We start from the raw sequence: 24,306 nt of genomic DNA on the forward strand, positions 1-24,306 counted from the left end.
TGGATTAAAGTTGTAACCACAACATAAACAGGGGATCAGGGGCCTCTTTAGCTGCAGAGGCTAGGGGACAATGGAGGCATGTTTAGATGTAACATGCCACTGCTAATCCAGCATAGGCTAAACTAAGCTGCCCTGTATGGTAATATAGTTGCCTGGCTGTAATGAATTGCACTGTCAGGGGAGGGAGGGGCTGGTCACATTGCCCTGCTGTACAGACACAGTAATAAAGTGGCCACAGTGCTGTGATGTAATATGATAGCAATAATGATAATAACTGGAGTTGAAGAATCACATTTGAAGCTCGCTGCTGCTGTCCCTAGATGACATCCCGCTATTGGCTTCTGCATGCAATGGTACAATAGGGAAGCGCTGTTTAGAGCACGCTGCGAGCTACACCAATAGCCTATCAGTCATCATGACAGCCAGGTCAACAAGGGAATTGCAACTTCACAGCCTGCATCTGTTGCACGGGACAGGAAGATCTATACATAACGTAAATATAGAGCATGTAAAACTCAGGAGTAGTAGACTTTGGGAGGCAAGGACGATAGAAAATTCTCTTTACGGTGTTACTAATAAATGAGAAAATACCAAGTGACAGAAAAATATGAAAAGAAGAGGTGAAAAACTTTATAGCCCTTGAGTCAATGCTCAGCACTGCATATTGTGCATTCACCCCACTGAAGTCATCTCTTCTGAATTGCTTCTGCAGTTTGCCCCCACACCACCCCAGGAGCATAAACACTGCTCCTAGAAGCCATATGAACAATTTGTTCTGGGCAGCCTGTAGTCTACCTCGCCATTTTTCTCTGGGCTGATCCATCTGCTGAAGGGAGCGTCTCCCTTCATCCTTCTTCCTTTCTTTCCCTCTATTTTCTGTCTCCGCGTGCTCTCTGGGCTGTAAGGTCTTTTTTAACCTTTATTTGTCCACTGGAGGTTTCTGCTGAGCATGCATGTTCCGTTGCAGCTCTGCCCTTCTTCACATTCATACCCCGCCGCTGTATAGTCTATGTTGCCCTATAAAAATGGCAGTTCCTCTACTGTTGGCACCTTGCTCAAGGGTACCTCTGTTGTAGTTGTTGAAGAAGGGCTGTTACTTCACTTTCATTCAGGCTATTTCCTTCTGCCAGCTGCCTCCTTCTCCTTTAGGCAACCGTTGTCCTTCTTTAGCTTGTCTGTGAGCCGCCAGCTCTTCTGCATAATGCTTGCTTGTTTACTTTTTCTATTCCCGACTGTAACCAAACATTGATTTGTAATTAATTTTGGAAAATTCTCTGAGAAATGATGTTGCTAGTGTCTGATTTTTCCTGTAGGGCTGGAGATTATTGAACATTTTCATAGTAATATTTCAGCATTCTTCGAATATCTCGTTTAAGCATTTGATCCATTGAATATCTGAAAATACAAACACCCATTTCCACATGGCACAGTAAGTCTGCTTACTTTGGCAGTCTTAGAAACATTTTTATTTTGGTTTTTTTGATTGTGATTAATGAAGGATCAGAATTGCTGCAGATTAATTTACTGTATATCATCTAACTACATTGTTGTTTCTGCTCTCGTTAATGTATTAACAATATGATTGCTCTCTTGGCAGTCATCACCAAAACTAAATGCCTTCTACGTATTAGGAATCTGACTTAAGATGCCCTGTATGCAAATGCTATGTCTGCTGGTTAAGCTGTGTAGACCTTTGTTCAGCTTTGGAAGCACCTGATCTTAAGCTCCTCTGTCAACAGCGCAGCTTGGCGATGTTAGTCTGTCTTAGTTTAGCTGGCTGCTGGGAAAGGTACATTCTGCTGTTAGCAGGGCTTTGAGGCTAATAATCAATATCCAATTTGCATAACTAATACTGTTTCTAAATGTGTTTCAAGTATCTTCACGTATGCTGCTGGAAGAAATGAGCAAATTAAGCAGGTTCTAAAATTGCTTGATTATTGACGTGGTGTTAATGGACAAATGTGCCACAATGGCAAAAGCTTGAAAAGATGGTGAGACTCTTTATAATGGCATGCTGTAAATAATTTGAAAATACACTAAAGGTAATGTTAAGTTGCAAGTCAGTTGATGTTTTTTAGCTATTAGACCTCTGTGTTTATTTACACTGATCACTTCATATCAGATACACGTGGAGGTACACTGGTTGTATTCTATAAGGGTTATATGTTATGTCCTATCCTATTTCCCTACAGACAGGGTCTGCTGGGATTTCATCCTGTTTGAAGGGGGTCTTTCCTTTCTGCTGTCACCAAGTGCTTGCTCTAAAAAGGGACCTTTGATTATTGGGGTTTTCTTTGTATTATTTTGGGTCTTTTCATACATTTTAAAGTGCTTTGAGGTGACTGTCTTTGTGATTTGGCGATATACTAATATAATTGAATTGAATATGTCCATCTGGGTCCAAGATGTTGGCAGCAGATCAACTGGGAAGTCAACCATGATGGAACCTTGCTGTATCAAGATTGTTATTATGCAAAGAAAGTGGGATGTTGAAGCTTAACACTTTGAGCTTTTTCTGTGTTTTTTTACTGTTCCTGGACATGGACATGTCTTGTGGTCAGTGGGGATATTTCTTCACTGAAAAGTGGAATTGCCATTAGAGTCTCGGGGGGGGGGGACTTTAGATTAGGTCCTGTGAGACATACACAATGAATGAATACCAGAACACAAGGTTCTCCAGCAGAACATTTCATTGTAATAGACACAATCATTGTTACACACATCACCTGTTTTTATGTTTAACTCATTCTCCCATAAAAACGGCATTCAACAACCTCCTCGTATCTGTTATGATAAGTTTTGGCACCTCGCTATGTATCAATAAAGAAGTGAATATGTTCCAGGTTTTGCTAAGTGTAGCTGCATAGAGAGCATCACTAACTTCAGATCCACATCCAGTCATTTTGTTCTATAACAAATATGATAGGCCTGGCTTTCGAGAGATAAAAAGAGTACTAGAATAAGGTACTGTATGATCAGTGTGTTACTCAAATACGTAATGGCAACATGCATATCATCTTGTGAATTTTGTGGGGGGAAACAGCTCAGCAGCTGTTTATTTAGTGGTTTGAGAAATGGTTAAAGACTCAGGAGGTAAGAGACTGACATGAGCCAATAGTATAAGCCAAATGATGATGATGATGATGATGATAATGGCTCCCATGAGATTGTTTGACTTCCACCTAAAGCCTTTTAACAGGAGCTGCCCTTACTGTGACATGTGATGATTAGCATCACGTGTGTGTGGGCAGGTTTTTTTCCAGTTTTTCCCAAATGCAGACTGATTTCAAAGAGAAATGTTTTGTTTTTTTTAAATTTTCTTTTAAGTTGAAATGATGTTTGCATGGGGTTCATTTTCATGATCTAAACTCATATGAAGCGCTGTTTGCTTTTTAAGTACATAAATCAGCTTACTGAATTGGCGGCTCCATTTCAGGAGGATTTCGGATGCTTCGGGCCATGATTCTTTTCAGCACCATCAATTCATTGAGCTGTAATTAACACCAGTTTTGTCCTTCCATGACATCACTTAAAGACGTCATTCAAACTTAATAATTCCATGAAAATCCGTAACTACCAAATTATGTGAACAAATTGGAAAGCGTTCTTCGTGTTGTATTTTCACCCATAAAAGCCACTTCCTCTCTGTTCTTTCTTTGCTCTGTATGTCTTTGCTCAGGTCTGATGGCAGACTTTCCTCCAGCTCTCCTTCCATGCCTGCATCTTGTCATTACTGTCCAAGCTCCAAGCTCCAAAGCCATATATGTCAAAGTCAGATCAGTTGTCACACTGTTGTGTCTTCCACTGCTTTTCAGAGTTGGGAACAAACAGTTCTTTAAAAATGTCATGTTTTTTGTCATTGTCGCTCATAAACCTGCAGAGAGTCATCACCTGACTTTCAAGTTACAGTTAAGCTACAGCTCTATAGTGGAGTCTATAGAGGCAGGCAACTGCTTTTAGTGAAAACCTCCCATAAACCCACTACATGCATAGCACCAGATGGAGCAAGTTAGCTCCTAGCTAGTTAACATAGTGAGACATCTGTCAGCTGAAGAGATTTCTATTTCTATTTCTATTTTAACTCAGGTGTCTCCCTGAGTCCAAGGGCATGCTGACATCTTTTCTGGCATAATTGTGGTATAATTCACCATGATAATGTTCTTTGTGATTTTCAAACTAAATATAGTCCTTGATTACAGAGAGATGATGTCCATTTAGCAGATTAAAATGATCACCCACCGCTTCTTTTAGCCATTGCCAATAAAGCTATGTGGAGCTACTGCCCAAAAAGGTTATAGCTGTACCAATAGATGGTTTATTCAACCACCTGCCAAGTATTTTTGGAAAGTGATTGGAAAGTTTTATTAAACTTTTGTTCACGGTCTTCGTTAGAAAGACACCGAGAATTATCTTACAACATTTGAATGGTTGCTACACTGATGGTGTAATAAGTTAAATTCTGCAACGCTGCGCCGCTTTCTCCTCTTATGTTCCATGTCTTGTGGGTCTTTAATATGACTGTAACAATAACAGGAAGATGGCTCACCCTGTCATCACCCGTTATCTAATGTTTTGAAGGCATGACGTTTTTCCAAACAGTTTACGTGGAAGATTTCTCAGATCGTTACGTGTAACAAATAGTCTGGTGTGTCAAAGTTGTTGCATCGTGCTGAGATGCATCACCTCTAGCAGTCCTTCTGTGGGTGCACGGATGTCTCCCTGGTAGTCATAGTGATCATTGCCAGGGCCACATTTGATGATTTCACCATGGATCTCAAACATCAGATTCTGTGTCAGGCTGACCAAACTGTCATGCTGACTATGATCATTGGTTGCTTGGACCACAGCACACATAGAAATCATCAGTGGAAAAGCTTGCAATGTCCAAACCGATGCCACCAAGAGTATGCTGATTATTTACTTTGGCATGTGGTGTTGTGCGCCATCAATACATTCCCCATGGTCAGACTATCAATGCTAATTTCTACTGTAATATAAAATCGCACATCATTGCTGCTCACTGCCTTCCCATCCACCAGATACAGGTGTTACTTCATCATCTTCCCTAAGATATAATAATTCAAGCTAAAAGATTGCTGTTTTGGAATATAACTAATATGCAGGTGGTCAGGAGAAGACCGAGAGAGATCCAACATAGCTGAAATGCTGGAAGCATTGTTTGCAGATCAGTGACTGCCTTGAAGAGAATTCATTTTGTTGTTGTTTTTTATAGGCGCAGTGGCACCTTGTAGCTGAAAAGAAAACACATTTAAAGGTTACATTGCAATTTGAAGCTTGAACAGATGACTTCCAGTCTTTCCCTTTGCCTCCTTAAACACACATGAAAAGCTTTATTAGATTGATCGATTGAGCCGCGTCTATCGCATCTTCTCCTGTTTTACATCTCTCTAACGTCCTGTTCTGCAAACCTTTCATTTTAACTCTGGCCACTGCATTACAGCTGTGTTTAAAAAATGCTTCTTGCTGGTCGAGACCCCACAGAGGCCCCAACAGGCTCATCTGCGTCTAGACAACCAGGGAGAGAGAGAGGGAATATCCCACTTGGCTACTCATAGAGACAATGATGCAGTCAGACAGCGTGTCTGTGGATCACTCTCGCAGACACAACCTCACATTGAGCCGGCGGGTTATGGAGATAAGGTGTGCTTTATTTAGCAACGTCAAGATGATGGAGCCTAAATCATGACGCCACCGCTGGCTCCACACCTGCCCGTGGCACAAAGCGAGGGCAGTCCAGCGCACGAGAGTCGAGTGGGCCGACTTTAAAGCTGTCTCTTTTATCTGTGCACAGCAGATCCGAACCGTTCACATGCAGCGATAAAATGGAAGCATTAAAAATGCGTCTGAAGTCTGGGAATTTTTTGTCACCATGTGTGCCGCAAATACGGAAGAAGTTTGTCTTGCAGATTGTAAAACATATGTAAATAAATTTCCGAGCAAATCGACTGTGATGTTGATAAGGGCTTAATGAATGTGTGATAGCATTACCGTCTTTTAGAAACACAAAAAATGACTTCTTTTTTCCCTCTTTCCTTTTTTTTCTGTTTGCCTGGCTCCTATCCATTTTTGTTTGGGTTTTCTTTTTATGTTGGCAGACAAGGAAGCTTATGCTATTGTTGCATTCAGTTGCTCCGGCTAAGTGACAGCTAAATGTCTGAAATGCAAAATGTAAATGCAGGAGGAAGAATGTTCCCTCGACAGGGTTGTTACTCTTTTATGCTGATTTGGACCGCATTCTAACTCAAAGACATTTCCTTGACATTCATTTATATTTTGGCTGCATATCTTGTCAGCGCAGCATACTATGCTTATGCATATAGAGAGCTCATCATGCTGTGACTGTGCAGGCCTGGCTCTTGTTCTTGATAGTTTCTTTTTTTCTTTTTGGATACTGTGTTTATGATGACTTTTTGTCTGATCCCCATTATTTTCCTCTGTCTCTCCTTTTTTTCTGCCTCAGGATCTGAAGAAGGTGCTGTCTTTCCCCCCATACCCTGGGGAGTTTTTGCACCCGGTCGTGTATGCCTGCACGGCGGTCATGTTGCTCTGCCTCTTCGCCTCCATCATCACGTACATAGTGCACCACAGGTATGAAGAAAATCTCCACCTTGATTTTGTTTAAGTATGCATTTGGGCTTTAATCCCTCCCTGCACGTCTTGCCTCGATTTCTAAAATTGCAGCCATTAATTTCACTTCTTCATCATCTGGACATTCAGGCAGACGCTTATGTAATCTCCTTATTTCCCGCCCTTTTACCTTCATGCTTGTTTTTGACTCTTCTGTCACAGATCCTGAGCTGACTGTGGTGTGAGTCAGATGCTTTAGGCTGGCATAAAGTATTGCAGCCTGTCTGACTAAGAGGATATAAAAACATATACACAAATGTGTGTATGTGTAGCTGTGTTTTAGACAGCTACAGCAGAGATATATGCGTCTAATGGATTTCTAAGGAGTACTTTTACCAGCTTTGTTCTTTTTATTCGGCATGGAGATGAGGGCAAAAAAATAAAAAAGTGGACCCTGTGGCTCTTGTGGTTTTGTACGGTGGCATCTGTCTGCTCATCTTAGTTTCATCTGCTGTGAATGCTGTTATTAAAGCAGGAGGGAGCTTGACTGGCGTATTGTTTCAGCACAGCAATTCATCATCTGTTGTTCTTGTAGAGCATCACTCATTTTATCATATCCTTGGCATTAATGTGGTATTATTGTAATAGCTTTCCATCTATTTTCATATAAAGGAACTAAGAAATATCTCAAATGTCACATTTTCAAAAAATATTGTTTTATAACACAGTTATCTGGTATAGTCACAGTAAGATTTTTATTTTCGTTGTGTTTTTTTCTGTGGGTGGGGTCTCTGTTCTTACGGAGACTGAACTGAATTTATTAAACTATACGAAGGCGCAGAGGCTTTCGCAGTTTACATCCATCTGTGACACCTGGGATGGAGACAGGGTGGGTCCTTCTGCAGTCAGACAGTGATGACAGCATCTGGGGCTCCAAACAGCAGCATCACTTGCTGTCGTCTGGCACTGCAGTATTGACGTTTGAAGGAAAAATTGGAAATCGCCATAGAGGCAGGAGACTGAGATGTTGTGGTTTCGAGTGAAATGAAAAAAACAATTCCCAGATACTGGTGTGCATTTTGTAGTTTTTCCACAAAATGGAATTAGAGACAAAAAGAATCAATTCAAATTCATTTGAATTTCTCTTTGTGGTGTATAGTTAAGGATTGGATTTTTAAACCTGTATTTTGATTTTTGATTATTTAAGCTACCAGGGATCTACCAGGGGTCTTGTTTTTGGCATTTATCTCAGGGCTGGTTTTAGGTTCTCCATCACTTCATCAGGGATCAAAAATGAGCATAGGACTTTATGAGAGGCCCAGTAACTATGTTGTCAGGGGCACCTTGGCCCACAAGGTAAATTGGTCCTGGGTGAGGGGTCAGACTAAGTGTAATTCAAAATAGTCCTATGAAGACAACATCTTGGCACATATCAACATTGCCTGGTGAATGAATGTTTTGGCACTACCCCGAAGCAAGGGCTGGGAAAGGACTCTGCACATAATAAGCCACATGGGTCCAACCTGCTGTAGGCTCACCACTCGCAGGAAGCGTAGCAGCAATCTGGGATACAGTTACAGGCAAAGGCAGAGACCGTGATAAGACCAGGAGAGACCATTCATTAGAAGGTCAGAAAGGAGCTGCGGTTCCTCTGCATCGAAAAGAGCTGAGGTGGTTCAGCACCTCACTGGGATGCCCAAGTGGTACCCAAGAGGCATATCCAACTGGGCACATGCAACTGTGAGGAAACACCAGGGAAGACCCAGGAAATGCTGGAGAAATTATGCATTGCAGCTGGCTAGGGATCACCCTCATATTCCCCCAAGAAGAGCTGGAGGAGATAACCAGGGAGACACAGGCCTGTGCATCACTGCTTACTTTGCTTCCTCCCCAACATTGAAATGCAGCAGAAAATTGGTTGGAACTGCTGTTCCAATAAGGATGGTAGAGCATCATCGGGATTAAACGATAGTTTAGAGATGTTGTGTTTACATCGATAACACAGCTATGATAATCCCAATAAACTGAACAAAGCCAAGTAGACAGACATTCATTCATCAGAGAGTGCTTTTCGGAGCAAGAATGCAGAAATTCCAGATTAAACTAGAGTGAGAACAAGCCCATATTTAAGATATGATGCCAGAGCTTTTGTGGTGTCTGTCACACACAGGAGAGGGTTAGAGGGCTTTTCTTTCAACAGTGCTCACATTAACAAACTCCAACACCTCCTCCTCCTCCACACCTCCCTCCAGGCTCTCCCTAGTACTAAAACACATCTCTGTTTAGTAACACTTTACTTGTGTAGTATCACTCCAGCTGACTGACAGTATCCAAGCTGTGAAGCGTTGGGACTGTGTTAAATGGGCAGAATAGAATAGAGGCTGTCCAAAGGCACCGTGTGCAGTGGGCACGTTGAATCTGTCACATTCTCACTTTAGCTTACTAACACATACACACATGCATAAATATAGCAATACACTGTGTGCTTTAGTTCTTTCTCTGCTGGCAAGATAATAAGACAGAATATGTGATTAAGAGTGCATGTGATGTATGATGTATGAGCCAAGGAAGAACATAGTGGTGGGTATCACGTCTTTGAACCCCAAATCCTTTGAGTCCAATTGATGAAATTTGAGTCAAAAGTGTTTACAGTCATGACTCAGTGAATATTCGAAAACACTGATATCATGCTGTTAGAGTCAGAGGAATGCTTCAGTAATTTCCAGTTTATACAGTAACCATCCAGTTTATCTCTATAAACAGATATCTGCATATGAATTTGCATAATATGCATTTGTATCGAGACTTCTTTTGACCCAAAAGCTTTCTGCTTTCAGGTCCGCTCGTCTGCTTGTAGTCTTATCATATTTGAGCAGGCTTTGGTAAAGAGTCTGTGTGGAGCTGAAACAGGGATTTCATATTCCAATGCAATCTCAAAAGCGTCATTTAGGAGCATAGATGATGGGTCTCCATTCAGCACAATCACAAGCCCTACCTGATTTAAATTTGGCTAATCTTCCCTTCAAGATCGGTCCTTGTGCATCTCAACTGATGCCGGTGTGAAAGCTGTTTTTTTTTTCTTTGTTTTTTCTTTGTTTTTCAGAATGCTTGTGTGTGCAGTCTGCGATTTCACCATAGACCTCAGACTTACAACTCAGGCCTCAAGGATCTCATTAGCATTGTTTCCAGCTGGAGCAAGCAGTAAGAAAACTTTAAACCAGCTGCAACCCAGTGGTGAAGCTCACTAGTGAATTGAGTAGTGCACTGAGTAGATAAAAATATACATATTTTCTAAAGTTGATGGACACCAAAAGTGAATCACAAATATTGCACTCTGGACTCACATTTGTCAGGAAAATTAGTCCAAATGAATTCTTTTGTTCCTCCAAGTGTGCTGGATGTGCAAATACACAACTGCTTGCTTATATATCCTCTACAAATACATACATACACATTGCCAAAAGTATTCGCTCATCTGCCTACACATGCATATGAACAGAATGACATTGCATTTTTAATCCATAGGGTTTAATATAGGCCAGACAATCCCTTGAAGCTATAACAGCTTCAACTCTTCTGGGAAGGATTTTCACAAGGTTTAGGAGTGTTTATGGGAATTCTTGACCATTATTCCAAAAGCAGGCAGCACGGTGGCACGGTGGTTAGCACTGTTGCCACACAGCAAAAAGGTCCTGAGTTCAATTCCAACATCAGGCCGGGGTTCTCCCCGTGTTTGTGTGGGTTCCCTCCGGGTACTCCGGCTTCCTCCCACCGTCCAAAGACATGCAGCTTGTGGGGATAGGTTAATTGGAAAATCCAAATTGCCATTAGGTGTGAATGTGAGCGCGAATGGTTGTCTGTCCCTGTGTGTTGGCCCTGCGACAGACTGGCGACCTGTCCAGGGTGTACCCCGCCTCTCGCCCTATGACAGCTGGGAAAGGCTCCAGCGCCCCCCGTGACCCTGAAAAGGAGAAGCGGAAGCAAATGGATGGATGGATATTCCAGAAGCACATTCATGAGGTCAGATGCTGACAGATGAGGAGGACTGGCTCTCTGCTCTAATTCATCCCAAAGGTGTTCTGTTGGGTTGAGATGAAGACTCTGTTCAAGCCAGTCAGGTTCTGCCACACTAAACTTGCTCATCCATGTCTTTATCCACCTTGCGCTGTGCACTGGTGCAAAGTCATGTTGGAACAGAAAGGAACCATCCCCAAACTGGTCCGACAAAGTTGACTGCGTATGTTGTCCAAAATGTCGTGGTATGCTGAAATATTAAGTTCCTTTCACTAGAACTAAGAGGCTGACCACAACTCCCGAAAAGCAACCCCACACAATAACCCTCCTCAACAAAATTTACATTTGGCACAGTGCGGTCCTGGCAACTGCCAAAGTCAGAATCATCCATCTGATCACCAGACGGAAAAACGTGCTTCATCACTCCAAGTATGGTGGTGGCATTCTTTACATGACTGCATTTGATACTTTCCATTGTGCTTGGTGATATAAGGCTTGGATGCAGCTGCTAGGCTATTCTATGGAGCTTTCTATGCATTATTCTTGAGCTAATCTGAAGGCCACATGAAGTTTGAAGGTCTGTAGCATTTGATTCCGCAAAAAGCTGGCAACATCTGAACATTATGCACCTGAGCAGGTGGTCTACCACTTCATGGCTGAATGGCTGTTGTTGCCAATCACTTTCATAACTTTGTTATAATACCATTACCAGTTAACTGTGGAATATTCAGTAGTGAGGAACGACTCGCTGTACTCCTTGCATAGGTGGCATCTTATCAAGGTACCATGCTAGAGTTCACTGACCTCCTGAGAGTGATCCATTCTTTCACAGCAGCTGTCTGCATGCCTAAGTGTTTGAGTTTATACACCTGTGGCCACGGATGTAACTTGGCTAGGGGAGTGAATACTTGTGGTAGTGTAGTGTATGTCATATGTTACTGTTTCTGTGAGTTTGTCTTATTATAATATAATATGGTGGGCCACAGTTCATTGCACTGAACACAAATTATATTATTTTCATATATGAAATAGATTTCAACCATATACCCCACTGCCTTTGCCACGTTTCCTCTTTTTCCTCCATCATAATTAACATGCATTTCCATGCAGCGGGTACCATCTAACTGTGTAACGGTGCTGCAGCCTATAGTTTATGGAGCTTCAGCAGCATATTTGGAATGTGTCTGCCACCAATAAAAAGACTTGGCTCAAACTACTCATTGCATAATGTGTCATATTACACTGTCCATAGCTTTATTGTCCCTTACATTTGGCTGAGGACCGGACACAGGGTGAGAGAGCAGATGCAAAGTCAGGACAGTTTTATTCCCCCTTCACACTGGGAGATTGGGACATGGAGGGTTGCCAGGTTAATGTACTTGACCCAGTGAAAGCCCAGAGCAGAGCCTATGAAAACCTCCTTCAAGGGAGGCCTGAAGCCGGCCTGATTTATGGCCTCTTTGCTGGAAGGAGTTCAGTACCTGGATCGCAGGAGAGGCATCGACAACGGTAGCTTTAATTCTCCCTCCCCTCACACAGAGCAGTGAAGCCCGGCCCCAGAAACACCTCATGGCTCACTGCTGAGCCACTGCTTCATCTACAGTTGGCTCACGTGCAGCTGGGGCTCTGCTCCTCCATTTTGGGGAGTGGAGATTTCCAGCACATGGTTATATAATTTCAAATGGTGACAGTGACTGTAAGGTTGAAGAGGCTGGAGCCGATGTAGGAAAGTAATTAAAAGAATAGATGGTCTAGTAATTCACACAGTCCAACTAATGTGTTGGTAATGTCTGACCTATTCAGCTTATTTTCAGCTGGGTGAAAAGCGATGGTTTGGGTTACCATAAATGTGCTGCTGCACAGAGCGTGGCTGCTACCATATTTCACAAACAGATGCAGGGCTTAGATGAAAAATGTAAAAACTTCAACTGGCCAAACCAACTGGAGGCAATCTCCTTTTATTTCATCATCAAATCAGCTGATTGATTCTCTTTTGTGTACATATGCTGCATGTATTGTACGCAAGAAGGTGGTGGAAAAAAGCTGTGTGGAAAGAATGTACATTGAATTCTTGTAAAAGAATCTGCAAATATCCCTTTGCCTGAGGTCCATCATTCTAAAATAAGCATTATGCATTTTGTAGCAAGGAATTAAATCATTCGTATCTTTTGATGACACAATATTCTGTCTTTCACTTTGTACATGCAGAGATCTTCTTTTTGAAAGGGCCGTTTTTGTTTTTTGGGTTTGTTTTTTTTAATGCACTTTCCTTTTTTTATTGTCACAAGACTTCAAACAGCATTGCTGTAAATAGCATTCTTCTAAAAGTTCAATCAGAATGAACTTAAAAGTAGCTGAACTGCTTTTTGCTGTGTAGCAAATACTTGTAAAAATGTGATTTTTGCAGTTCATTCTGCTTTTAGCAAACAGTATTGATATAGTCAATGCAAAGAGATATATGTATTTTTTTGCACTTCAATACTGAGTCTTCTTATAAAATAATATAATAGGGACATCATTTAATTCTTTTTTTTGATAACACAAATGTCATATATTTGAACATAGTTACATGATTATCTTTGGCTTTGTGTTATGGTGATCTCTATCAACAGATATCTTGCATATGAATATGCAGAGTATGTAGGCAAGATTTCTAGAATTTGAAGCTTTCCAGTTTCCATTTTTACTCCGCTTGTAGTCCATGTTCAGTTTCAGGAGGCTTTGGCTACATGTGTCTACATAAACAGTCTGAATGTCTTACAAGTATGAGCTTTTTATTAGCGTTAAAAGACTGATGAAGTACTGTTGTCACCCTGGCAGGCGCGTAGGCGATGTGGATATCTAAGTTTGCAAATGCGATAACTCGAGAACGAAGCGACGTAGGAGTTTCATTTTGGATACCATTGGTGTATCTACTTGGAGGCTGAGAGGTGCCACTGCCAGTATTTTTAGAGATGTATTTGCATTTGTAAACAGTGACTTTCTGGATAAACCAAGGCCCCAAAATATTGACTGTTGCAGGCTAAGTCAGCACAGTAGTTAATGGGTTTCCAGATTAATGTTACCTGGAAGCAACTATTGTTGTGATTTGGTGCTATATAAGTGAATAGCATTTAACTGAGTTGCATTTTTTCTAGTGTACCCTTGCAATACCCTTTCTCATTGAGAATGAATGGTGCTGTGGTGCCACAACTGATCTTATGTGTATGGTTGATAATGATTGGCTGGGATAGTGCTTCCCAAGTTCTTCAAGAGAAATCTGGTAAAATTCTATGCTCCTCCATCTGAATGTGGAACTGTCTTCAGACAGGAATACAAATAGCTCACAATGTTTCTGCTAATAGATTTATTTTTTTCATAAAAATTTAAATATCTGCTACTCAGCAGGTGTATTGGTAGTGAAGTATATAAAACTTTGTTTATACTACTCGGTTTCTATGGACAGCACTACCAGGTTTTACTGTTAATATATATGGTAGGAGATAAATGATAAAGAAAACTGATGCTGACCTTTGTAAATAATACTGAAAGTAACACAATTTCAACCAAATTTACAAAAGGTAATCCACAAAACTCTTCACAGTATGATATTTATCACTATTTATCTACTAATTTTTTTTCCCTTGAACCTTTTTTTTGGCAGTGCAATCCGCATCAGTCGGAAGGGATGGCATATGCTGCTCAACTTCTGTTTCCACACAGCGCTGACCTTCGCTGTGTTTGCTGGCGGCATCAATCGAATCAAATACCCCATCATCTGTCAAGCAGTAAGTGCATTCCCTTTTCATTCGTCCCACTCTCAAAGCTTTTCAAAAAATTGATTGTGAATGTCTATTCAGGTGTCCACAACCAGGCCACTGGGTGCAGTATGTGGATGTACAATAACCCCGCTTTGTGTGTCTTTCATGCTTCAGCTGCATGTATGGTCTGGTCACTCTTTTAGTAAAGTGGTGGCCTAGTGAGTGCGGATGATTCAGGCCTTCCCATCATAACTGCACTCAGTAGCAGGCTCTCTATTGTCTATCTTTGTCTCTTTCTTTTTGCCCAGGGGTTAGTGGTGGGCATTGTGCCACAAACATTGTGGATGTTTTAGAAATTGTTAGCATATAAAAGATTTTCTGGTCAATAGAATTTTGTACAAACATGCTTTTCTATGGAAATTTCGATGTTGCATTTACCACATCGCTTTTCATTAAAGGCACCCTGCCTGTGTACTTGAGATGCAACATGATCGTTGTGGATTGCGTGTCTGTCTTCATAAATAACAGTAAAAGCAGTTTCAAAGGATTTTTAAATTACTTAATGAAATAAGCTCCAGGATTTTTACGTGTTTGATAGGGGTGCAACGATACACAAAATTCACGGTTCAGTTCGGTTCGATACTTTGGTGTCACGGTTCGATATTTTTTCGATACAAAAAAAATGTTCATGCCTTTTTAATTTGTCATTTATTAAAATTATAAATATATATTTTAACTCAAAAGTACAGTTTTTAAATTTAACCCTAACCCTTGTGCGTGTTTTTTATTTTGACAGCGAATGCGCACCTGCGGACCACTTATGTGCAGCCCTGGTTATTTAGCTCGTCATATTGCAGCCACAGAAATTCTTTTGTCCATGAAACCATAAAGCTGCACTTTCTTTTTGCCTTATAGTCTGATTTGTCATAACTTCTCCTGCTGCTTTTACACACACTCACATAAGCTCAGCGATTCTCTGCGCGATCAACCTCTCACATGTTTAAGCTTGCTGCGGGAGATTTCACTTGTCATGTTTGCATAGTAAGCTAACAATTAATAAGACGATGTCAGAGGAATTGGTGCACAAATTATCATCACTCACAGATCGGTGCTGTCGCTCTCTATACACAGTTTGCACGATTGCAAATTGAAAGCAAAAAAACAAGCGCAAATTCAAACACGATTTCAATATGTCACATATTGACAGTGGCTCACCGATGCCAATGACATAATTACCCAGCTACATTTCTGAAAGAATGCAAAAGCATTGACATATATTTTTCCTTCCTACAATAGCCCGACGGGCAGGGCAGAGATAGATTTTGGTAGCCCGACTGAAAAAAAAATCGCTAGCCCCGGGACGTCGGGCTAGCGATATTGCGAGCCCTGTATCTGATTGAGGAATCACTCATCTTTGGAAAAGAGAGTTTATTACAGAGAAATGTCTCTTTCCAAAATAAAAGCTATACTATCCGCTTCTTCTGGGCTATATTCTCAGCAGCATTTTAAACATATGTAAGGAGAATCATGTGCTAACAGCTGTCTAAATGACTCGGCTAAAGTTAGTAGCATGCTTGCTTGTTTTTGTCTGCTTCCACTTGTCTTTGCACTAGGATGATGTCGGCGTAAATGTGCAGTCATATTCGTTGTGTTCCCACTAGTGCTGTCAGCGTTAATCTCGTTGAAATGACCTTAACGCCACAACACGGCAAATCTCCGTTAACGAGCTACCGCCGATCGCCCCGTGCATGGGGCTAGACAGCCAACACGTTAACGAGCTAACTGCGCTAACACACTAGTTCCCACCCATGTAATTGAGCATTGCATGGCACATCCAACATACTGTTTTACTTTAGTCCATGACTCGCTTACCTTCAGGGTCATACGTCACATGAAAACCAAAATAATTCCAAACGCCAGATCTGAATGAGGGTGGGGGAGGTCCATGTTGCAAGGAGAGCTTAACTTCTCTCTCGCTAGCTTGCCCTGCGCTCTTCCTTCTGACTATGCTGTCTGTGTTGAGCGCTCAGTGGATCTGCGCTCCACAGTGCAGCCTAGGCGGAGTAGTCGAACGCAGATTCACTGAGCGCTCAACACAGACAGCATCGTCAGAAGGAAAGTTGATAAAATAAATTACAAATGTTGTATTGTTCGATACATATGCGTACCGAACCGAAAGCACTGTATCGAACGGTTCAATATCGATACGAATATCGTTGCACCCCTAGTGTTTGAATAGTATTTGTATTTGGTTGATGAAACACTTGTTTGCTATGTTGCGCTCCTATCCGTGACAAGGCAGTAATGTGTTAAGTTTGTGTATGATGGTTTATGGTTCATGATTTGTGTTTTTCTCAACCTAACATCTGCACAGATTTTGTTTTTTTGCCGAGCTTGTGGGTTACTGTAAAAAATCTTGAATGCATTATGGTCCCTGGATAAATTGAGGGCCCCTGCATGCTTAAAGTGTTTTCACTCCTCTGAGGCATTGGAAATCTTATAGTATAGGCATTCTTTAATTTGGTATATGGCGTGCTTTTTAGATGAGTCCTGAAGCTCACATCATTGAAAGTGTTTTAGATTTAGAGTTCAGTCACTGCTCATGAGCTCGGGTCTTGCGTGTCCCTGCCTGCAGGTACTGTAGCCCTTTTTATCCTCTACAGCCTTGATGAGGGTTGCATAGATTTAGGTAAATCATATGTGGTTAGCTGGACCAAAGACGGTGAGGCAGTTGAATGACAATGGAGACCATCACAGCAATCACTGAGCCTAGCTATAGATAGAGAAACAGGCCCTGGATAGCAGTGACTGCATTTTCATATTAAAATACTTGCATACAAATCTAAATAACACTTTCTACACTCTGGTACTCCACTTGAACTTAGAGTGTAGCTGTTTTTGACAGAGTTTGTAACTTGAAAACAGAAAAAATACCTGAATAAAATCACATCAAAAATGAAACTATAAAGCTAATACAGTACTGTGCAAAGTTCTTGAGCCACGCCTCGTTTCTTTATATTTTGCTATGAAAAAAGGGAAATAGGGGTAAAGAGACATGTAGTTTGTGAAAGAGTTTGTGAAATTGTAATGTGCTTTAAAGTCAATATTTAGTATGACCACCTTTGTTCTTCGCACAACTTGATCTCACTTGGGCAAGTTTTCTTGTAATTTCTTTGAATAGTTCTGCAGGCTTCTCGAAAGAAAGACAAAACCATCTGTCATGATCGGTTGGGGGTGAGGGGAAGGAGACGGGACAAAAGACACACTGTGGAAGAAAGCCAGAGCTTAGTACTAACTAATGATTAAATGCAAAGTGGTGTTTAAACACATAAAGAATGAAGAAGAGTGAGGGAAAAAGAAACCCTCAGTGCTCAATGGGAAGCCTCCAGTAACCAAGCCTTAATTCAACAAAATTAAGGGAGGATTCAGGGTCATCTAACTAAACAGTTTATCAAAAAGGAAAGTTTTGAACCTAATCTTAAAAGTAGAGATTGTGTCTGTCCCCTGAATCCAGACTGGGAGCTGGTTTCGCAAACAGCTGAAGGCTCTGCCTGGCATTCTACTTTTACTTTATCATTTCTGTGTCATGCTGAAAAATAAAGCCATTACTAATTAGATGTTTTCCAGATGGTTTTGCGTGGTGGATCCACATATCGCCACACTTTCCTGTGTTCAGAATTCCATTAGTTTTGATGAGATCCCAGACAGCACTGGCTAAAATGCAGCCAAAACAATGACAAAGCCTCCACCATGTTTTAGAGATGGCTGTAGACACTCACTGTTGTTCACTGGCCTCCTCCATACATCACTTTGTTTTTTTCGGATGGTCTCTTTAGGGATCGCCACAGTGGATCATCTGCCTCCATCTCACCCTGTTCTAACATCCTTCTGTTATACCAACCCCCTGCATGTCCTCCTTCTCTATATTGGCAAATCTTCTTTTTTCTTCCTGCCTCGCAGCTCCATATTAAACACTCCAATATATCAAACATCCCCCTCTCTAACTTTTACAGAAGCCCATGAAAAATATTAAATTAAAATGTCAACATATGTGAATTTGTAAAGCTGGAAAAATCAAAGAGGCTTCTGACATAATTGCTGTGTTATTGAACTGTGTCTCTGATGTTTGCGATAGTTGACAGCGTCAGAAAGAATGAAAGTGAGAATAAAAAACAATATGTCTCTCCTTTAACTTTTTTACATGGTTAGAATACCATATGGTCCCTGTGGATTTCCTATCCATTTGATTGATAGCTTGACCGACCTCAGTAGTGAGCATGAAACATCAGCTGGAGCAGAGCATCTCCCACTGTCAGTTCACCTCAGCAGGGGGGCATTTACTGTATGTAGCCACAAAGAGATTGATGTACACCTCTTTTCTACTTCTCACTCACAGTTTAGACTGTCTTCAGTCACTACTTGTTTGGATCAGTTGGCCTCCGATGCTCCATTTTTTGTGTGCGCTATCACACATTTGGGACTCAACTCCTTCTTCTGCTGTCACAAGCACTTTAGGTGGCCTCCTATTCCATAGTGTAACAACTCTACCTCTGCTGAAATATAGCCAGCTTTTCTTGAGTTGTCTAGCAGAAGGCTCGCTGACAGGCATGTCTTAAAAAAAGTCACCACTTGTGTCACAGCCGTCAAGTCTTCCCATACGATGGTAACTGACACAAAATGGCTGGTATTTGTCCCTTTACTCTTAGAGAAATGGTGAAAGGGACACAAGAGTAGCTTAACTAGTTTTTGTCTAGTGAAGCACATCAAATCATTTTTGATTACTTGACATAAAAAAACACCCACAGGGATAAGAAATTCAAATCTTCTATCGTTTATTTTACGAATAAGGTCCAATTTAGATCAAGTTCAGAACTATTTGCACTGCTCAGATGCATAGTGGTTTAAAATTTGAGAAGAGAAGTGATGTAATGATGTACCCTTTCCAGATCTTAATGAACAGAGAATGTGGTTATCTTCTTCTAATGCTTATGAAGGCAAAGTTATATTTTCAAATAATACACAATTAGATTTTTAGCATGTAGCATAGCCTAGTGTTGAAGGTTATCCATGCAGCAATGTAAGAACAAAGACATCTCTTAACAGAAGAACATGGTGGTCCTCACAGAAACATCACTATAAGAATTCAACTGTTATCTTTCGTTTCTGTGCCATTTACTCCTCATTTTCTTAAAAGCTGGATGAAATTTAGTTTTTGTACCACTGAGTGTATAGGTGGCTGGGAGACATTGACTTTTCAGCATTCAGTACAAGCTTCAGAGGAGAGAAGAATGAATGATGTTCAATCATATTGAGGAATGTGTCATCTGCATAAAATATCATCTAAACTTAGTATGAGCTGCATATTGTTCTATATGCTTTTGAGTTGTGGCATTGTAAACAAGCACTTTGGCTGGTGTGTCCATGTTTTGATTTTTTCACTCGATTAGATACCCAAGCATTTTAAAATGTACTAAATTAAGCGTTTGTTGCAATAATCTGTTGCCTCTAAATGTTTTTTTCTCTTTTTTTTAGGTTTGTCCTTGAATTGTACATCAGTGTTTAATGTTTTGAAAGGACAAGAAATAATGTTATTATTTTCAAAAACCTATTTCTTATTAGAAAAAGGTTGTTATTTGAATTCTACTTATGCAGCCACACACAATCTCCTGCTTTCCCACAATATCAGTGCAGAGTTTTCTGATGGAGCTGTGTAATTTAGCTGACCTTGCCGCTGGTTTTTAACGTACTTACCTTTCATTCATTTATTCAACTTTGTCCTGGGGCCTTTGAATACTTTTTGATGCTCCTCCTTTACCTAATCACTGCTAGCAAAATCACTCTTGGCAGATTTGGGAAGGAGCCCAGATTGTCTTCAATTCCACTGGGATCGAGGCAGGCCCCACCAGACACAATTTGGGATAATTACAGGAATGCTTGAGGAGATGTGTGATCTCCCGATGCATATACACAGTCAGATTCACACACGGATACACGCATTGCCTGCTAAATTCACTGTACCCCCCGATCACCCCGCCAACCTCCTTACGCACACACTTACCCTCCTTTCCCTTCCCAGGAGGAAAAATAAGTACATGCTCTCGCTCCAAACTAAGCAACTTCAAGGGGCTCTGAGTCTAGATTTGGCAGTTCTCGCAAGACTTCAAGCACGCACTCCCCACCCAGTCTTCACCCATCCCCCCTCCAAACCCCCCCCCCCCCTCCTTTTCCTTCCACACCTGCATCCCATACTCGTCTGCCTGTTCTTCTATCTGTATGCCAGTCTTCAGTCGTGCACCGCTACTCCACCCACTGTGGCACTGTCGCTATGCAGCATCCAATGTCTTTACAGCTTCAAAGTCAAAGTCATCTCTAATCTCAATTTCTATCTTTTCTTCAAACAAGGCTTGCTTTATCATTGATTTGAGCAACACCCTAGCTGTCACACTACATTTTCTGCTTGCCCGGGCTAAGCAGGAGAACAACATACAGTATACCACTGTTTCCAGTCGACTTACCTCATGTTACCTCAGACCATCAAAATTTGGATTACACATCGCAGATGATTGTTCACTGAGTGTGACCGGCGTTAAATAACCTATTAATTTAGAAAAGAACTTGGCTAAGGATGACCTAGATCTGAGGTAACATCCAAGTGTCAGCTTAAAGATGCTATACAGAGGATTTCCCTAATTAGCACCGCACTGTGAAATTAGTTGTGATGGCAAAAGCTGTGAAAGCGAGAGAGAGAGAGAGAGAGAGAGGGCATTACATTATAGCAGTGATTTTGCTTTGTTTTTCCATTGGGTCTACTTTGACTGTTCCCAAGTTTCCCTGTACATAAATACTGTAGCTTAGAGTAGACTGGTTACCAAAAATAATTTGGAAACAATATGACAAAGATGTGATAAAAGATAAAAGACTTTAAAGTTAGTTTTTAATATCGCACTTTTAGTCTGTGCCAAATGTTTTAAAACAGATCATCTGGCAATATTAACTGAAATAAAAATGTAGTATAGAGTTCATTGAAAATTCTTAATCGCTTGTTATTTTCCACATTTCTTTTCCCTCCAGAACTATGATAATGTTTATTCAAATTTCAAATCAGTTTTCAAGGACTAGGTTCACTGAAAAAAATACTATGAAACTGATTATTGTGATTTCCAGTCAGAAAGTATAAAGAGCACACGTGTTTTTCTAGACTTACAATATTATTGTTGCCTTATAATTCTGCTTTTCCTCATTTTCTGTCATATATTTTACAACAGTCACCTTGAAGGGAAGGAAAAAAACAGATTTCTTGCCTTTACCATCATCTAATACAAAAGAGTGTCTAATAAATTATTATAATTATAAAAAAAAAATACTCTGTAGTTTACATACAGTTCTGGTCAAACGTTTTGCGGTCAGGAAATACAATGTGTGTGAAAATAAGTCGAAATCAGAAATGATTTATGATCATTTGTGATAAATGTTTCTATTAACCATTAATGGTGGTTTATGGGATGAAAAAACATGTTTATTTATTACTTTAGTTTTTCAACAAGACACTTATAGGATTAGTGAGAATACAAAAACGATGCTGATTCCTTATTAATTTAACATTAATTTCACATGATGCTTTTGTTTAAGAGCTAGTAGAATCCTGGGGTTCACTCTTGCACTGTGTACTGGTACTGCAGAAGGACGTGCTAGTGCTTTGACAAGTTGCTACTCTTCTTCCACTGACCACACATGTATGGAGGAAAGTAGCCGACGAATCAAAATCAAGCCACTCTTCTTTTTTTTTTGTGAAGTGTTAATTTTTTCATGTCTCACCAACATCTCCATACGAGATAAAAGAGGGATTTGAGGAGACGGAAGCAGTGACTGTTTTAATGGGGACACATTGATCAGGCTTCCTGGGCTGCTTCCAGCTTCTGTTTTGTTAACTGTGTGATCATTGTGCTGCTGCTCACTGATCCGATTATTGACTGAAATTTTGTATTTACCCAGATTCTGTGCTAACAATGGCACATCAGGTGAAAGCACACACCAGCTCTGAATAGTAAAACATCAAATATCAAAATATTGCTGTGTTTTTTAGAAGTCAGGTCCCTCAAGTATATACCAGTCTAAATGATGCACCTTTCACAGACTCAATAACGAATACAGATGGTCACAAATAGCTCCAGTCACCAATGGTTACAGCTATAATTGTGACCACCTTCGGTTCTGAAAGACACCAGAAATTCTGCTTTATTATCAAAACAAATGTTAGCATAGGGTTTCTTTAACCACACACACACACACACACACACACACACACACACACACACACACACACACACACACACACACACACACACACACACACACTATTGGTCCACTGCGGCTTGTGTGTGATTTTTTTGAAAAACTGCCAGATGGGCAACTATAGCTGTGTCGCTTTATTATTGCTGACTTGTCTCAGCTGATTTGGACATTAAAGTTTTGTTGCCATTTGATTGATCGTGCAGTTGCAATAGCAAAACAATATTCAGGACATTAATCAGCCAGTAACAATCACAGGTCACGCTCCGTATGTTAATATGAGAACCCCCTCCTCCCCCATTAAAACCATATTTAAAGACACACTTGCCTTCTGTCTGTTCTTGGCACTAATGAAGCTCTGAAGAGTGTGGACTCTGAAGCTGTGATTGACTTACCACCCACTCTCTGCTCTCTATAACCAGCTCAAGGACGCTTCCAATTAGCATCTGGACTGGTAGCTCGAGTCCCTAGGCCTTTCGTGCTGGAGAGAAGCCATTTGATTGGGTACCTCAGGTTGCCAGTACATCATGAACGCACTGACTGGTTGAAGAAAAGGCTCAGTGCATTTTAATCTTCTGTATCCATTCTCCTTTCTGTCTTTTTTTGCAACTGTCATGTCTATGCTCTCTGTCTGTGAGCTAGCAAAGCTTTTAAACAAAGTTAGATTAGTTTCCCCATTCAAATATAATTCATGAATATTAAAACACGAGGAACGGAGATATGTGTACAGTGCGTTTTTGGAAAAACAATCACACGCTGATAGTTGTCAACGTGACTGACATTTATATTCAGGTTTGTTATTCACGGTGCACACCTCATGTCCTCTAACTCAACTGATAAGGAGCTGCTCAGTATCCACCAGTATAACCTCACTATGCTGCTCTTATCCTAGACAACCTTGATGATTCAATAGCACTTTTTGAACCTGTCTTTCCGTCATTCTACTATTGTCTTTTAGTGGAGGATAACACAAAGCAGCCAGGTCTTTAAGGAAAACGTCTGTGGAGACACCCTTGGAGTGACATTGATGGTTATTTTCTCAAGAGGAGTGGCAGCTCATCCTGAACACTTTTCTTCTTTCAGTTACAGGGATATAATGAAGTCTGACATTTTTCACAGAGACACACTTTACAGTATTATGTATAAGCAAAAGTTCAGCAAAGTCAAAGAAGTAACTTGATGCACCCTCCGTCACCCAATCTCAGGTCGGGGTCGTGCTGCACTACTCGTCTTTGTCAACCATGCTGTGGCTCGGGGTGACGGCGAGGAACATTTATAAACAGGTGACCAAGAAGCCTCCACAGAGTCAAGACAGTGACCCGCCTCCGCGCCCTAAACAGCCCCTGTTGAGGTAAGCACAGATGTCCTCGCAACCCTTCCCAACCCTGAATGCCGCTCAACAGAAAGTTCATAAACATTTGTGCACACATATGTGTTTGTGTATGTGTGTGTGTGGTACTTTTCTTTGGTCTTTTTTGATTGCTTCATGTGTGCCTTTAGAGGACAAGGACGGTTCCCTGCGCAGTTATTTGCTTTCTTATTTCATTTTTTTGTATATACACAACTTGACCGAGGCTGAGATATACTGTCATAGTAGGTTTATGCATTCACATTTTGATGAAAGAAGTCTTCAGATGAGTAAAAATACAAATACAGCGATGATCGATATACTCAG

General features: G+C 40.8%; 1 protein-coding gene across 1 annotated transcript in view; it reads left to right on the forward strand.

Moving 5' to 3' along the window:
- adgra1b (adhesion G protein-coupled receptor A1b) overlaps window positions 1-24,306 on the forward strand; it is a 203,785-nt gene that overhangs the window by 160,380 nt on the left and 19,099 nt on the right. The window contains exons 15-17 of the mRNA XM_080869232.1: window positions 6,482-6,609; window positions 14,246-14,369; window positions 23,837-23,982. Of these exons, the coding sequence (XP_080725358.1) occupies window positions 6,482-6,609; window positions 14,246-14,369; window positions 23,837-23,982 (398 nt within the window). The remainder of the gene's footprint in view (window positions 1-6,481; window positions 6,610-14,245; window positions 14,370-23,836; window positions 23,983-24,306) is intronic.

The sequence above is a fragment of the Rhamphochromis sp. 'chilingali' genome, assembly GCF_963969265.1.
Source record: "Rhamphochromis sp. 'chilingali' genome assembly, chromosome: 20".
In the NCBI taxonomy this organism is placed as follows: Eukaryota; Metazoa; Chordata; class Actinopteri; order Cichliformes; family Cichlidae; genus Rhamphochromis; species Rhamphochromis sp. 'chilingali'.